This window comes from Chanodichthys erythropterus, chromosome 9, assembly GCF_024489055.1.
Source record: "Chanodichthys erythropterus isolate Z2021 chromosome 9, ASM2448905v1, whole genome shotgun sequence".
Lineage (NCBI taxonomy): Eukaryota > Metazoa > Chordata > Actinopteri > Cypriniformes > Xenocyprididae > Chanodichthys > Chanodichthys erythropterus.
The window spans coordinates 11148901-11164730 of record NC_090229.1 but is presented as its reverse complement, the minus strand read 5'-3'; the positions used below and the strand labels follow the sequence as shown (position 1 = coordinate 11164730).

At 37.1% G+C, this 15830-nt stretch overlaps 1 protein-coding gene across 1 annotated transcript in view; it reads left to right on the top strand.

The window, feature by feature from the left end:
- xpr1a (xenotropic and polytropic retrovirus receptor 1a) overlaps window positions 1-15830 on the top strand; it is an 88683-nt gene that overhangs the window by 63489 nt on the left and 9364 nt on the right. The window contains exons 4-11 of the mRNA XM_067393569.1: window positions 2775-2995; window positions 3992-4141; window positions 4313-4396; window positions 5512-5593; window positions 5778-5965; window positions 7414-7593; window positions 10230-10398; window positions 12879-13073. Of these exons, the coding sequence (XP_067249670.1) occupies window positions 2775-2995; window positions 3992-4141; window positions 4313-4396; window positions 5512-5593; window positions 5778-5965; window positions 7414-7593; window positions 10230-10398; window positions 12879-13073 (1269 nt within the window). The remainder of the gene's footprint in view (window positions 1-2774; window positions 2996-3991; window positions 4142-4312; window positions 4397-5511; window positions 5594-5777; window positions 5966-7413; window positions 7594-10229; window positions 10399-12878; window positions 13074-15830) is intronic.

Sequence of the window (15830 nt, the reverse complement as noted above, 5' to 3'; positions counted from 1 at the left end):
GGATGGCAGCCGCTGTTACTGCACCATAACTAATTCTGTCTGGTTGACCCAGACTGTGTTATGGCTGAGACCCCTGCCTCCCCCTGAGTGGTCCTGAATTAACAACATAGCTTGTAAACCTTCAGTACATGCAGTCTTTGTCCCAGTGGATGAGATCTGCTAAGCACATAAATTCTTAGCACCATCTTAGCCACGATCAGCCTGCAGAAGCACAGACCTTAGTTAGACTATTATAGACTACTATTTCAATTGGCATGAAAGAGTTTGTGCCGTTCATTCGATATGTTGTACTATCCTAAGGTCACATCTTCTATTCACAGCCAGTGTTTTCCAGGACATACCCTATATCATCCAGTGCTATATATCTTACGTTTTTAGGGGTTCAAGCACGTAGTGCTGAAACCCTATTGTAATTGTTACAATTTACTAGGATCAGCATTCTCCCCTAAAAGTGATCGGCGGACCAAACCGTAAGTCGTAGAGACTTGAAACTTTGAGGGTTGGTAGTATTCGCACCATCTACAACATTACCAAGACTCACTCCGATCGGCCTGACACTACAGCGGTGAAAAGTACATAATTTTTGGGGGCATTTCTCTTTTTTTGAAAAACCTACTTTTGCAAACTAGTCCTAGGTTTTTGGCCTGATCGGAAACAAACCAGTGCAGCAAGACCTCTAAGGTTTCTAGGGCCCGCCAAAAGTGGGTGGAGCCACTTTTACTAAAATGGCTATAACTCATGAATGGAATGATATATTTTCACTAAACTCAGCACACATGCGTAAGAGCTCATTCTGTGGTCGCATGGAAAAAGTATGCTGCGACTGGCCACTTAGTGGCGCTATAACATGGAAAAAAATTTAAATAGCAATAACTACACAACCCTTACCCCCAGTTTCACAGAAAAAGCTTAAGCTAGTCCTAGACTAAACTGCATGTTTGAGCTGATTTAACTGAAAGCAACTTGCACTGACAGATCTTAAAATATGTTAGAGCCATTATTTTTCAAGATTCACACCTGTAATGTTTTTTTTATAGTGTACGTTTATAAAAGCTACTTAAATGTCCTAATTGAACTAAGGCCTAATCCTGGCTTAGGCTAAGCCCTGTCTGTGAAACCGGGCCTTAGTCTGATTGACTTAAAAAAAATTGGCATGTGGTGTCTTTGTCCAAGGTGCCAAGACTGCCTTTGAGGACATTTACGTATCTCGAAAAACATGGCCGGCGGCAGCCAATGAATTTTGAGCAGCTATCAGAAAAGGTTAATGGAGAATGATTGGAACGAAACTCGCTAGGCCTGTTTGACTCATGGCCATGGAGGCCTGTGAGAAATTCTAAAGAAATTTGCCACCAGGTGGCACCTTCACATTTTTCACTTGCGTAAAGGATTGTGTATAGTGTAATATTCCGCACATGCCCATGACATTTGTACCACATGGTAGATCTCCTCATTCCGAGCAACTTTGCCTCTAGGACCGCTGCTGTCCAAACCAACCTTGGCAAACTAGTCCTAGGTTTTTGGCTGAACCTCGATAACTGTTAAAAAGCTTTTAAAAAAAACATATATTTCATATGGTAAATTGCATGACTGGCTGAAAATGGTCTTTTCCATCTATGATCGATCGATACTTAAAGTGCTTGAACCCCGATAATTGCTGCTCCAGCTATATTTTTATTATTATTATGGACATGCATTTTTAATGCTTTGCAAACTTTTTTCTGTGGCATTTGTTTGTAAATTCTATTTGTCAACTTTACAAACTGTCAGCCTTTAAGCTGGCTAACATAAATTGGGTTTTGCTGAAGTGGTAAAAATGACTTGTGATTATGTTTGTAGCATCTGTAAAAATGAGTTGAAAATTATAAACCAATTTAATGTTTTGCCATGTATTCCATTATTTTTCAGCAAGTTTTTATGAAAGTTTATGCAAATTTTCAGCTGTTCTTGTAAAGAAAACCTTTTCATGTAATGGAAAAAAGTTTAGATTTATAGGTGTAAGAATATATATAATAAATAAAAATTTTAAATAATATACACATAAAAATACTATAAATAATATATAATATTACTGACTATATATATATATATATATATATATATATATATATATATATATATATATATATATATATATATAAAGAATAAATGTATTTGAATTGAGAACTTTTAAAAATTGGGATTCGTCATACAATATTGGCTGTTCTAGAAGAAATCCCTGAGGAATTGGACAAAATAGCGTTGAGGATACAAAGTGTGGCAGCTCTCCTCCTCATTTCCTTTTCAGCCTGGATTCTGCCGTCTCTCACTGAGCGTTATAACCCATATGGCAGCAGGGCTCCCAGTATTTACTTGTTGAACCTAATACCCATTTCCTTCCTCTGAAAGTGAGATGGGTGAGCAGGCTCCTGTTCATCAAACTGGACTGGGATGCAGGCCAGCACGGATAATGCTGTCTGAGATATCACCCTTACAGGAAAAGGCTCATCTCTGACAGGAAATCTGTCTGCTTTACTTTACTTTGATGGGTAGAATGAGGGATTTATTTGTCATGCAAAATGGATTCTGGTGCATCTCATTGCACGGTTGTAAGCCAAGCAGGCTTTATGTCTCTCAACAGACATAGTTGGATAGTTCTTAATACATTTTAAGATTGTCTTTTTCCCGTCCTGGCATACACCCACTTTTCAAAAATCATTAGTCCATAATCAAATCAAATAATAATTGTCAATAAAACTGAATTATTAATATTTCTTTCTCTTTTTTGATCTTCACAGAGAAACTGGCTGAGGCGCAGCGGCGATTCGCAACTTTGCAAAATGAGCTGCAGACGTCTCTGGATGCCCAGCGGGAGAGCAACGCTCCAGGGCTGCGCAGTCGTCGCAAAACGGTGTTGCCTTTGTCCAACAAGGAGCGCAACAAACACCGCAACATCAAAGACCTGCAGCTGGCTTTCAGCGAGTTCTACCTCAGCCTCATTCTCCTGCAGAACTACCAGGTCTGATATTTGTCATGTTTTTTGTTGTTGTTCTTCTGAATGTTGACCTTTTCCTGACTCCCTCTTGGGTTTTTTGGTCTTTTTTTTTTTTTTTTTTGGTTCTCTGTTGAGAAGAGCACTCAAAGCTCAACATATGCTGCTCTTTTCAGCTGGGTTTTCATTCATTTTATCTTCATTCCTGCACACTTTACACAGGTTATACATATTTCCATGTTCTTTTTTGCCCATATTTCCATATTATCCTTCCATCAGTTTAGAAACTTTTGACTTAATGTTTATGTTTGTCACGATTTTAAAACCTTTTTGAACTAAAGCATTCCAAACTTATTTGTCAGCCAAATCTCTTTGGACTAAAATTTTAATTTTAATAATTTAATAATAACACATTCACATGTTAACTGTATGGTCACATGACATGCAGGTAAACAAATAAAATACTTTTTTTTTAGTGTCTTATTTTGATTTGTTTATATTTTAAAATTTATTTTATTTAAATTTCACACTTTTACAATTTATGTAATTGTTAGCTTTTCATGAACCAGTGAACCAAGGATAGGAAACCCCAATCTAAAGGTTTATGGTTGAATTCTTGAAATACATTTCATACACAAATATTGGTTGTGCTTACATATGAATTTTTAACAAAAGTGACATTTAAATGGATAATGCATAGTGAACAAAATGCAGTCAACAGGTATCCAACATACATGTGAATTGCTTTAATAGAGTTACAAAGTATAAAATATCCCAGGATACACCAGATGTCCAGAGCGCAGTCCTGGAATATTAATTTGTTTTCGTGACTTTTCTTCCAAAATGTCTAAATATTTTATTACATCATCCTAAATTGTTTAAAATAGCAATAATAAGAAATGAGTAGACATGTCTCAATGTATAGAACTAGAGGATTGCTCTTTCCTGTTATTAGATGTGTAGCATCAATTGCTCAATTTCACATCTTAATTCCATATTCTGATTTACCCAAACTTCATACAGAATCTGAACTTCACTGGATTCCGCAAGATTCTGAAGAAACATGATAAAATTCTGGACACACAGCGTGGAGCTGATTGGCGTGTGGCTCACGTGGAGGTGGCTCCATTCTACACCTGTAAGAAGATCACACAGCTCATCTCTGAGACCGAGGTAAACTGCCTGTCTCCACGTTTAGACTTTTGACTTCCTGCTCATAAGATAATCAGTTTGTGTTGGTGTTACTGTAAACTCCCGCAGCTGCTGAAAGTGATAAATGAAGCTTTAGGGCAGAAATGATCAAACTGAAATGTGCTGTCTGACCTTTGGCCCTTGTGTGCCCAGGCTCTGGTGACCACAGAGTTGGAAGGAGGTGACCGTCAGAAGGCCATGAAGAGGCTGAGGGTTCCACCTCTTGGAGCAGCACAGGTGAAAAAAGAAACTCACATAGTATATGCAGACACAGAAAAGTGATTGTCCACCTCAGACTTTCATTTGAATGCTATTTGTTTATCTTCAATGCCTTTTAGGTGTGTTAGAGGCCATTTTAATAGCTTGAAAAAATATACATAGTATTTAACATCTGGTTGATGCTTCATAACTTTTGAAAACTGAACTATCCTCCATGAAAAATATTACTTATGTTTAAGTTCTCAGGACTTTCTGATATATAAAACATGAGAAAATTCAATCAGCTTTCACATGCTAAGATTCTCGGGTTCTACCAGTTGTTTATTTTGATTTCTTTTATTGTAATTTTATACCTATTAATATCAATTTAATGAAAAATAAGAGGTTAATTTCATTTCGAAATGTTATTATTTTTACACTACTGAAGACTGAAGTCTCTGGGAAAGTAAAGTCTGTTTCAAAAGAACATGAATTATTATAACATTTATTATTGGCTGAATTAAAGATATTTTGAATTTCAAGTCTATGTAGATTATTTTAGTGATAAATGCAAAATACTAAAGCAAAACCAGCATGGAAACAACAAACATGCTAGTCGAAAAATAACATAATAGCCCATAAAAAATATGTGAAAAATGTATCTGCAGTCAGTGTCTTTTCATGCAGTACTTTTAGTTGTAGGTCAGTAACAGTTGTGTAAGTCCTCAGGAGCTATAAAATGCAAAAGGCAGCGTGGGTGGAGAGATACACCTTTGCCTGGAACATCATGTACGATACACTGCAGGAATAGAATACTGCTTTACATTTAATCGGGAGAATTTATTGTCCCCCTGTCCTTTATATGACATAAGTGTAAAAAAGTATGCATTCGTAAAATGTTCAAAATTAAAGCATCAAGGTTTTTTGAGTTGAAGTCATCTACTTATTTTTTAAAAATGCACTGAACATGCAAATGTTAAGTTGCCATGGCTTAAAAAATACCTTTATTTTAATATTTACCTATGTGTAATTGCTAATGCAAAGTTATTTTTATGTGTATGTGTATATCATATTAGAAAAGCTGCACTGAGATGCATTACTTGTGTTCCTGAAATTTATTGCATTGATCTGTTTTTTGTTTTTCTCAACCTCAGCCCGCACCTGCCTGGACCACCTTCCGTGTGGGACTGTATTGTGGGGTCTTCATTGTCCTGGCTGTCGCCTTCGTCCTTACTGGTACAGTTTTTAACCTTGTTGCACACTCAGACCAACATACCAACTATACCTGTTGATTTTTATCTTATCCAGTGTATAAATTCCAGCCTTTCTGCTATTATACGACTCATTAATGATGGAACAGTGCAGTAATTTATACAACCTTGTTTATAATCCAGCTGTGTCACTGATCTTTCCCTCTCAGGTGCTTTTTTCATTCGTAATCAGAACATCTGGCCACTGGTGCGCATCTACCGCGGCGGTTTCCTGTTGATTCAGTTTCTCTTCCTCTTGGGGATTAACACTTATGGCTGGAGGCAAGCGGGTGTCAATCATGTGCTGATCTTTGAGCTGAACCCCCGAAATAATCTTTCACATCAGCATCTGTTTGAGGTAAGACACGTCATGTAGAAGGAAACTTTACAGAAAGTCTGTATATACACTACCGTTTTTTTTAATAGTTTTGAAAGAAATATCTTATATTCACCAAGATCAAAATAGAGTAAAAGCAGTAATATTGTGAAATGTTTCAATTCAAAATAGTCATTTTCTATTTGAATATATTTTAAAATGTAATTTATTTCTGTGATGGCACAGCTGAATTTTCAGCATCATTACTCAAGTCACATGATCCTTCAGAAATCATTCTAATATGCTGATTTGCTGCTAAAGAAACGTTTATTATTATTATCAATGTTGAAAACAATTATGCTGATTAATATTTGTGGAAATCATGATGCAAAAGAACTGCGTTTATTTGAAATATAAATCTTTTGTAAAATTATATCTTTAATGTCTTGTTAAAAATTTAAATGGTTAGTTCACCCAAAAATGAAAATCATCCCATTATTTACTCACCTTCAAGCCATCCTAGGAGTAAATGACTTTCTTCTTTCAGCCAAACACAATCTGAGTTATATTAATAAATATCCTGGCTCTTGCTATCTTTATAATGAGAGCGAATGGTACCCAAGATTTTGAAGCCCAAAAAAGCTCCAGGGGGTTAATAAAGTTTTTTTTGAAGCAAAGCAATAGGTTTTGTGAGAATTATAATTTTATCACTTGCTTCTGGTAACAGCCGTTCTCACATTCACAAGAAAGTCAAGTTCCGGCGGAAGGGTGACCTCTGACCCGACATAGCTCCTCTTTTCTTATATCGAGGTCCTACAATATTTTTTTTAAAACTTCTGGACAAATGACTTCTAATTCATGACAGACATTTTGTTTTGCTCTATCCTCTGCATTTTCGCATTTGTCAATTTTCACCTGTGCTTATGCTACACCTTCGACATACTTGGGGTCAGAGGTCACTCTTGAACACCCGTACAACCGTTACCAGAAGCTAGTGATCACGGTTTATAAAGTTGTAAATATGGATATTTTTCTTACAAAAATGCATCGCTTTACTTCAGAAGGCCTTTACTAACTCCCTGGAGCTGTATGGATTACTTTTATGATGGATGGATGTGCTTTTTTGGGCATCAAAATCTCAGGTACCATTCACTCCCACTATAAAGCTTGGAAGAGCCAGGATATTTTTTAGTATAACTCAGATTGTGTTTGGCTGAAATAAGAAAGTCATTTACACCTAGGATGGCTTGAGGGTGAATTAATTATGGGATCATTTTTATTTTGGGGTGAACTAACCCTTTAATGCATTCTTGCTTAATGAAAGTAGTAATTTTCTTTCAAAAAAATCTAACTGACCCCAAACTTTTGAACGGTAGCTGTAAGGTATACAGTATTTTGACAGATAAAGTAACAGGAAGGAAAGAAAACACTTCCAGGTTTTGAAAGTCTGGATGTTCAGTTTAATCTTTTCCCCTTTTCTCTTGCTGTAGATCGCAGGGTTTTTGGGGGTGTTGTGGTGTCTCAGCATCCTTTCCTGTCTGTTTGCGGACTACACTTGGCTCCCTATGCAGGCGAACCCCCTTATCCTCTACGGCTTCATGCTGCTCTTCCTCATCAACCCCTTCAAAACTGCCTACTACAAATCCCGTTTCTGGCTCATCAAACTTCTGGTGAGAGACCAAACTTATCAGCAGATGCTGTGAACCCTTTACATATTACACATCTAAATCATTATTGATAAATAGTGAACAGAGCCTTTTTCGTTGACATAATGTGGGCAGTGCAGATTATTGCATGCTTAGTGCATGCATTCAGATATGCTATGCCTATTTTTCTTGATCCAATCAATTCCAGATGAATTAAAAAAAATATCCTGTTTAAAGGGTTAGTTCACTCAAAAATACATTTCTGTCATTAATTACCCACCCTCATGTTGTTCCAAACCTGCTAGACCTTCGTTCATCTTTGGAACACAAATTAAGATATTTTTGATGAAATCCGAGAGAATTTACCACATTTAAGGTCCAGAAAATTAGGTTTATTTATAACATTATAAATGTCTTCAATGTGATTTTTAATCAATTGAATGTGTCATTGCCGAATGAAAGTATCAGTTACTGTGTATGAAACTGTACGGAGTGTTTCAGTGAGGTCTGTGTACGTGCACGAGTGCGATTATGCATGTGTCTCTTTGTGAGGCACGGGGCAGTGAGGTGAGGGAAAATAGATTGCTGCTCTATCTCTGCGGATGTGAAGACTGTGTCTGTGCAATCATTATTGGGATGGAGCCATCAGTGGCTGCCTGCCTCTGTCTCACTGCCCTCCCTACATCTAATTGACCTAGACTGGAGCCTTATTCCTTGGAGCACACGCAGACACACACACACACACACACACTTCCTGTAGATTAAAACCGACACGTACTGATGGCCAAACAGTGGGTGGCTTTCTTCCCAGAGCTCAAACGTGCTGTCACACTCAAGCTGTGCATTGCACATGCAGCTGTATAACCTTGAAATGTACCTCACATCCAGACCTGTATGCTTAAAACTATTTTTTGTGGACTGCCTTTACCTGTGTCATCAGGTAAAAATAACTGATCAGAGTTTGTGTGGGGAGAAATCGATTTTCACTGGCATTTGAGCCTCAAGAGTATGGTGGCATAGATCGGTGTAGTGCAAAAGTGTGTTGCTGGGAAATGTCAGCACTGCCCCGAAGGCTGAGAGAGGTAACATATTTCATTTCATAGGTAGTGTGAGTGTGCCACGGATAGGGCTGGGCGATATATCCATTGCGATTGTCACGCGCATTTCGTCAGTAAAGCCGGTTCCCTGATTACCGCTAAATCCCCATCACCTGCTTTCAAATGGAGCGGCATTTAATAGACAGAGCCGTAGATCACTTTACTGACGAAATGCGCGTGACAATTGCATGCGATGTATCGCCCAGCCCTAGCCACGGAATAACATAAAAAAAAACAATGTGACTCAAGGGCACTGGAATCAATTAATTAATTAATTAATTAATGTTATTTATTTATTTTAAATGTATTGTTTTTTTTTTCTTTTATTTATTGTCTATTGTGTAATTTTATTTACAGCTCTTATTTATATGTGCATGCATAAAATGATAATCTTTGTCATCAAACTTAAATTAAATTATTAGTAAACACATTAGTTTACTGTACTGTTTACTGAGCTTTTAGTATTTGAAACATTAATATTATTAATAGTGCTGTCAAAATTAATGTATATATTAATCCCGCTTTGTCGAGTATCCTTGTAGGCACAGTCTTAAATGAGTTAAATAAAGTCTTACACAAACACAAAGAGTTGTGAGAAAATAGGATGCAGATCCGTGTCATGTGCGGCAGGTCTTAAAGTGACAGCAGCCTAACAAAACTGCTGCCATTAATATTATTCAAACAAAAAAAGAAAATCAATCACTGCTCTAAATTGAATAACTTTTGTAGCTTAATAAGAATTAATAAAAATGAATCTATAGTTTAAGACTGTGAAGACTGTGAAGTGTTTGATAACTGCTGATTCTGGATATTTCCTGTTAGATCAAATATTTAAAATATTCTGTCTTTATGTTGTTTCTGCATTAATTTGGAGATTAAATTAGTGAAATTATTACAATATAAAAATATATTATAAACTTTAATGTTAGGTGTGATTAATTACAGAAAAAATGTGTGTTTATTTAGTTATTTTTTTTAATCGATTGCCAAATTGAATCGAATCACAAAGCCACTGGTACAGTTTACCCTGAAAAATCTGACACACAAAAATATTTCATTTAATAATTTATGATCTTTTATATAAATAATTTACATAGTTTTATACATCAAAATGGAATGAAGTCTTTTTTCAAACAGTTTTATCATAAAAATGGTTATTACTTTTTTCATGTGCATCTGTCACTCACAGGCAGCTAAATATGTAGTCACATGTCAAAAATGATGACATTTTTGCTGGATTAATGGTGTAACACTTCTAACCCAATCCTCACATATAACAGACAGTGTTTGTTTTATTGGTGAGGTCAATGAGTTGATATTGCAAATCATCAGCCAATAAAAACCCCATTGATTTGCTTTCAGCCAGCTGAGTTCTCATTAAAATTTCGCTCGCTGTCTCATAGAGTTCACTCTGCCTCAGGGATGAGCTGTTATACATAAAGCACCCTCATCCTGAGAGAAATAGCACTTCAGATGACTTCTGCTGTTTATTATTGTCCACATAAGTACTGTACACAGTATGAATATTTATGCATCATATTTCCTGTGTTTGTTTTTTCTTAGTTCCGTGTATTCACCGCCCCGTTCCACCGAGTGGAGTTTGCAGACTTCTGGCTGGCGGATCAACTCAATTCCCTGGTCATTGTGCTCTCGGATTTGGAGTATCTGGTCTGTTACTACAGCATGGAGCTGCAGTGGGGAGATCGGAGCGGATTACTGCCCTCCACATATGGTAATTGATTCGGAATGAAGCCATCCTAATAATGTACTGATTCAAGTTTTGACAGAGTCATTCATGTTAAGCCATCCCAATTTCAATTTTATATGTAATAAAAGATGAATGGCCGGTTATGATTAGTTGCCCTTGCATATGAATTAAGATTGCACAGGCTGTGTCAACACAGACAGGAGTTCAGTGGAATAAATCATGTGAAATGGACCAGGAAATTCAGAGCATCAGCGGCTGTCTAATGGTGCAGAAATGTGTCACACCAGCTCAGAAATACTGGAAAATACTGAGAAAAAAAATAAGATGGAAAGTGAGTGGAGAAAGGCAAAGAGAAAGTGAGAGAAAGTGAGCAACAGGGCTCAACACTATCGCTTTTTTCTGCTGGCCTGGACCGATGAATAGTTCAGATTTTTATTTGCAAATATGATAAATAGGCATGTTCAAGGTTAGAAAAATATTCAATAATAAATATAAATATTTTATTAAATGTATTATTTTTTAATAAACTATATTTATTAATTTTAGTAAATGTTAATAATTTTAAATACTAAATAATTTAAAAAAATGTTAATGGTGGTAGTAATAATAATAATAATAATAATAATAAAAAAATTTGTTTTAATGTATCATTATCATTTTTAAGTTGCAGTTGAATTGAAATGAAATAAATTAAATTAATAATATTTCAGTTTATTTCATTTTAAATATATAAAGATATAATATAGCTCTGTGACAGTTCTAAACTAGAAATTTCTAAAATTCTAGAAAATAAGCTTATGACTCATTGCTGATTTGTTTATTATATTCCACCCATTACTCATTACTGATTTATTTATTATAAGTGATAAAACCCCATCCATGTCATTCAGCTAAATGATGTTACCTTGGTGACATACAGTATCTAACAGATTTTATTATATCTTTTCTTGTGACAAAACTGAAGAAATGACACTTTGCTACAATGTACAAGTGAGTGTACAGCTTGTATAACAGTGTAAATTTGCTGTCCCCTCAAAATAACTCAACACACAGCCATTAATGTCTAAACCGCTGGCCACAAAAGTGAGTACACCCCTAAGTGAAAATGTCCAAATTGGGCCCAATTAGCCGTTTTCTCTCCCCGGTGTCATGTGAATCGTTAGTGTTAGTCTCAGGTGTGAATGGGGAGCAGGTGTGTTAAATTTGGTGTTATCGCTCTCAATCTCTCATACTGGTCACTGGAAGTTCAACATGGCACCTCATGGCAAAGAACTCTCTGAGGAGCTGAAAAAAAGAATTGTTGCTTTACATAAAGATGGTGTAGGCTATAACTGTACATGTGGCCATGACTATACAGCAGTTTAACAGGACAGGTTCAGAACAGGCCTCACCATGGTCAACCAAAGAAGTTGAGTGCATGTGCTCAGCGTCATATCCAGAGGTCATGTTTGGGAAATAGACGTATTAGTGCTGCCAGCATTGCTGCAGAGGTTGAAGGGGTGGGGGGTCAGCCTGTCAGTGCTCAGACCATATAGCCCACACTGCATCAAATTGGTCTGCATGGCTGTCATCCCAGAAGGAAGCCTCTTCTAAAGATGATACACAAGAAAGCCCACAAACAGTTTGCTGAAGACAAGCAGACTAAGGACATGGATTACTGGAACCATGTCCTGTGATCTGATGAGACCAAGATAAACTTATATGGTTCAGATGGTGTCAAGCGTGTGTGGCGGCAACCAGGTGAGGAGTACAAAGACAAGTGTGTCTTGCCTACAGTCAAGCATGGTGGTGGGAGTGTCATGGTCTGGGGCTGCATGAGTGCTACTGGGGAGCTACAGTTCATTGAGGGAACAATGAATAAGCAGAGCATGATCCCCTCCCTTCGGAGACTGGGCCACAGGGCAGTATTCCAACATGATAAAAACCCCAAACACACCTCCAAGACGACCACTGCCTTGCTAAAGAAGCTGAGGGTAAAGGTGATGGACTGGCCAAACATGTTTCCAGACCTAAAACCTATTGAGCATCTGTGGGGCATCCTCAAACGGAAGGTGGAGGAGTGTAAGGTCTCTAACATCCGCCAGCTCTGTGATTTCATCATGGAGTGGAAGAGGACTCCAGTGGCAACCTGTAAAGCTCTGGTGAACTCCATGCCCAAGAGGGTTAAGACAGTGCTGGAAAATAATGGTGGCCACACAAAATATTGACACTTTGGGCCCAATTTGGACATTTTCACTTAGGGGTGTACTCACTTTTGTGGCCAGCGGTTTAGACATTAATGGCTGTGTGTTGAGCTATTTTGAGGGGACAGCAAATTTACACTGTTATACAAGCTGTACACTACTTTACATTGTAGCAAAGTGTCATTTCTTCAGTGTTGTCACATGAAAAGATATAATAAAATATTTACAAAAATGTGAGGGGTATACTCACTTCTGTGAGACACTGTATATTCTTCATACATTTTATCAACATGCTTTCATAAGTTTCTCCTTCTGTATAAGGTGATGAAAGGTGTAACAGCTACTCTTACGGAGTTCGGGCCATCATCCACTGTCTGCCTGCATGGCTGCGGTTTGTTCAGTGTCTGCGACGTTACCGTGACACCAAAAGGGCTTTCCCTCATCTGGTGAATGCTGGGAAATACTCCACCACCTTCTTTGTGGTCACATTTGCAGCCCTCTACAGAACTCATAAAGGTAAAAACAAACAACCTGCAGTCAAATACAAACATTGCGTAATCATGTGACTAGAACATTCACTCATCAAAGCATGTGATAATTATAATAATTAGAATTAGCTTGAAAAACACAACTGTCTGAAGGTTTGTGCCAAGAAATAAGTATTTTTATCTTGAGCGAATCTGGGTAAAAAATTGTTTAGGTTAAACAAGAAAGAGTGTTTTTTTTTTTTTTTTTTTATATCCTGAATACAATGTATTTTTATTGTTCTGTGGAAAATTCTGTTGTAATCTACCATGGACTCCAGTGTAAAATGTTCAATACAAAGAGCACCTGGTTGCCATTGTTTGCCTACAGATACAGGTGAACAGGCAACAAAAGCATGTTTTGAGAAAAGCAGAGAAAAAAAACATGACCCTGAGCCTGTCCTTGTCTGTTAAAGACTGGTTTATATAGCAACACAAGAAGAAAACATCTCAATTTTATGTTATAGATGAATTTTACCAAGAAGAAACAGGTTGACATTTCATTTATGCATTTAAAAAAGAGCCACCCTGCTTTATAAAAACTCATTTGTCGCCAAAGACCACATTTTGCATTCGATCACAGCAATTATCCTGCATTCTGTTCACATGAAGTCTTAAAGAGTTTAAAAGCATGCCATTAAGATTCCAGACATATCCCTCGTCTCTATCTACAATTACCGTCTGATTATTCTGCTACTGAAATCCATCTGAAGTGCGAAAACTGCTGCTCAAACATGTCTCTTCGTCTGTCTCACTCTCTCTTATCAAACATTCAGCCTCCGTGCCTTCCCGTATCTCTTCGGAAAGACAACTTTTGCCCAAATCGATTTCAAAGCACTCAGCTAAGCCGTTTCATCCATTTTATTATTTATATGCACACACAGTCGTTTCTGGTTATTTCCCTGAAATGTCAGTGTTTAAATATCAAACATGGATGCATTTTATGCCACTGCATTTGTTTTCATATCAGAATTATGCTCTGAGGTATCCAAATGTTGGTGGACAGCCTGTCCAGACTTCAGTGTGTATTAGCAACATCTCTGTATCAGTGATATAGATGAAATCTGGAACGCAGCCCAGAGCATCTGCCTCATAGGAGTGAAAGAGGCCCCATTCGACCCAACATGGCAATCTCGCCATGCATTTGATGCACTCATTAGGATTCGCTCGAGATGTTCCTGGCAGTGAGCCAGTTTAATATATGAATGCATCAGAAATCACCTCCATCATTTGTGCACTGATTGAAACTGATGTTCACTCATACAAGCTGCCCTGATAAATGAGTCTATGAATTTGATTTGTTTTAGTTTTCATGTAAACTAATCCCAAAGGAATGCAACATGCCTGAGCATAATTAATGTTTAAATTAACATTAGTCATAAGCCAAACAGATGTGAGAGTTTAAGATCTGTGGTAAGAATAAGAAGCGGTCAGAACACTGCTTTTTCAGCCTATTTCATCATGGTGTGGCTTAATTGTTAAAATTTAGATTTGCAAACCAAAGGTTGTTTGTTCAGTCCCAAAAAGGAATGATTTGTAAGTCTTGATGTCTAAGTTTGATGTGTTACTTGCCCTGCACACTAGCATTAAAGTGGCCATTTTTGCATTGGTAAATCCAAAGTTCTATCATGAAACTCTAGATGGCGCAGGCTAATAGGTCCTTAACTCAACCTGCTTGCAATCACATCAAGGGCACAGCTTCAAAAAAACCAAAAGCAGCAGCAGCAATAACCAACAGCAGCAGCAACGTAGCAGATCTATTCCGTCAAGACCAAATATATCAACATTATCAAACCCCTCACCATGCCAAACACTCTCAGAGTTGTCATGACAGAAGTGTATTTATTTTATCCGTTCTCATGTCAATAACCCCTGCTTTTATGTTTTTTAGTGTTGTATTTCATTGTAAAAGTGATTGTAGAAATGGCAGAGGGTCGATATCCTCAAAGATTTCATTTACACTTTAATGAGAAACACCGATCTGAGATTAAGCTCGGCTGAAGAGTTCAATGATATCCAACAAGCCAGCAAAATCCAAACAGAGATTAAAGGACAGATGCTAGGTGAACACTAGAAGCTAAAAAACGATTAAAGGGGAGAGAAAAATATGAGGGGAGAGCAAAAAATAAAAGAGGAAATGAATGAAAATGGACTATCCAGAGGAGGTTGAGCTGTAATTGCTTGCCTGTGGCGAGACAGAACGGTGTGAGTGTATCGCTAGAATAATGATGAAGCTCTGAACTGCTGAAACATGATTTGATTTTTTTTTTCTCTTTCTGTATCAGACCTGGATCTTTGATCAAAACAAGCATCTTAGAGGAGAGCTATAGAGATTTGTACATGAACGCCTGTGCTTACCTGCTCTGATGGCTTCATTGCACAGATTTAAACCATTTCAGGTGTACCCAGGAATTCATATAGATGAAGTACACAGGAATGATTGACAAGAGATAGTTGTATGTAGTCAGACCAGCTTGATTTTAAACATCATTGTTGTGAAGTGTTTAACCCCCTCATGTCCATAAATATTACTGTTTAGTACAGTTTAATCAGTTAACATGGTCAATATTGAATTGGAATTTTAATATCTTTACATGCCTTTAAACTCTTTGATGTTCTATTCTATTCTATTATTTTGTTTATTTTCTTTGTCATGTTCCTGTCATGTGGTCAGGTGCAGAGAGTGACACATTCTATTTCATATTGTTATTTCATATTTGTTATTCTTATTTCATTCTGTACTCTATTA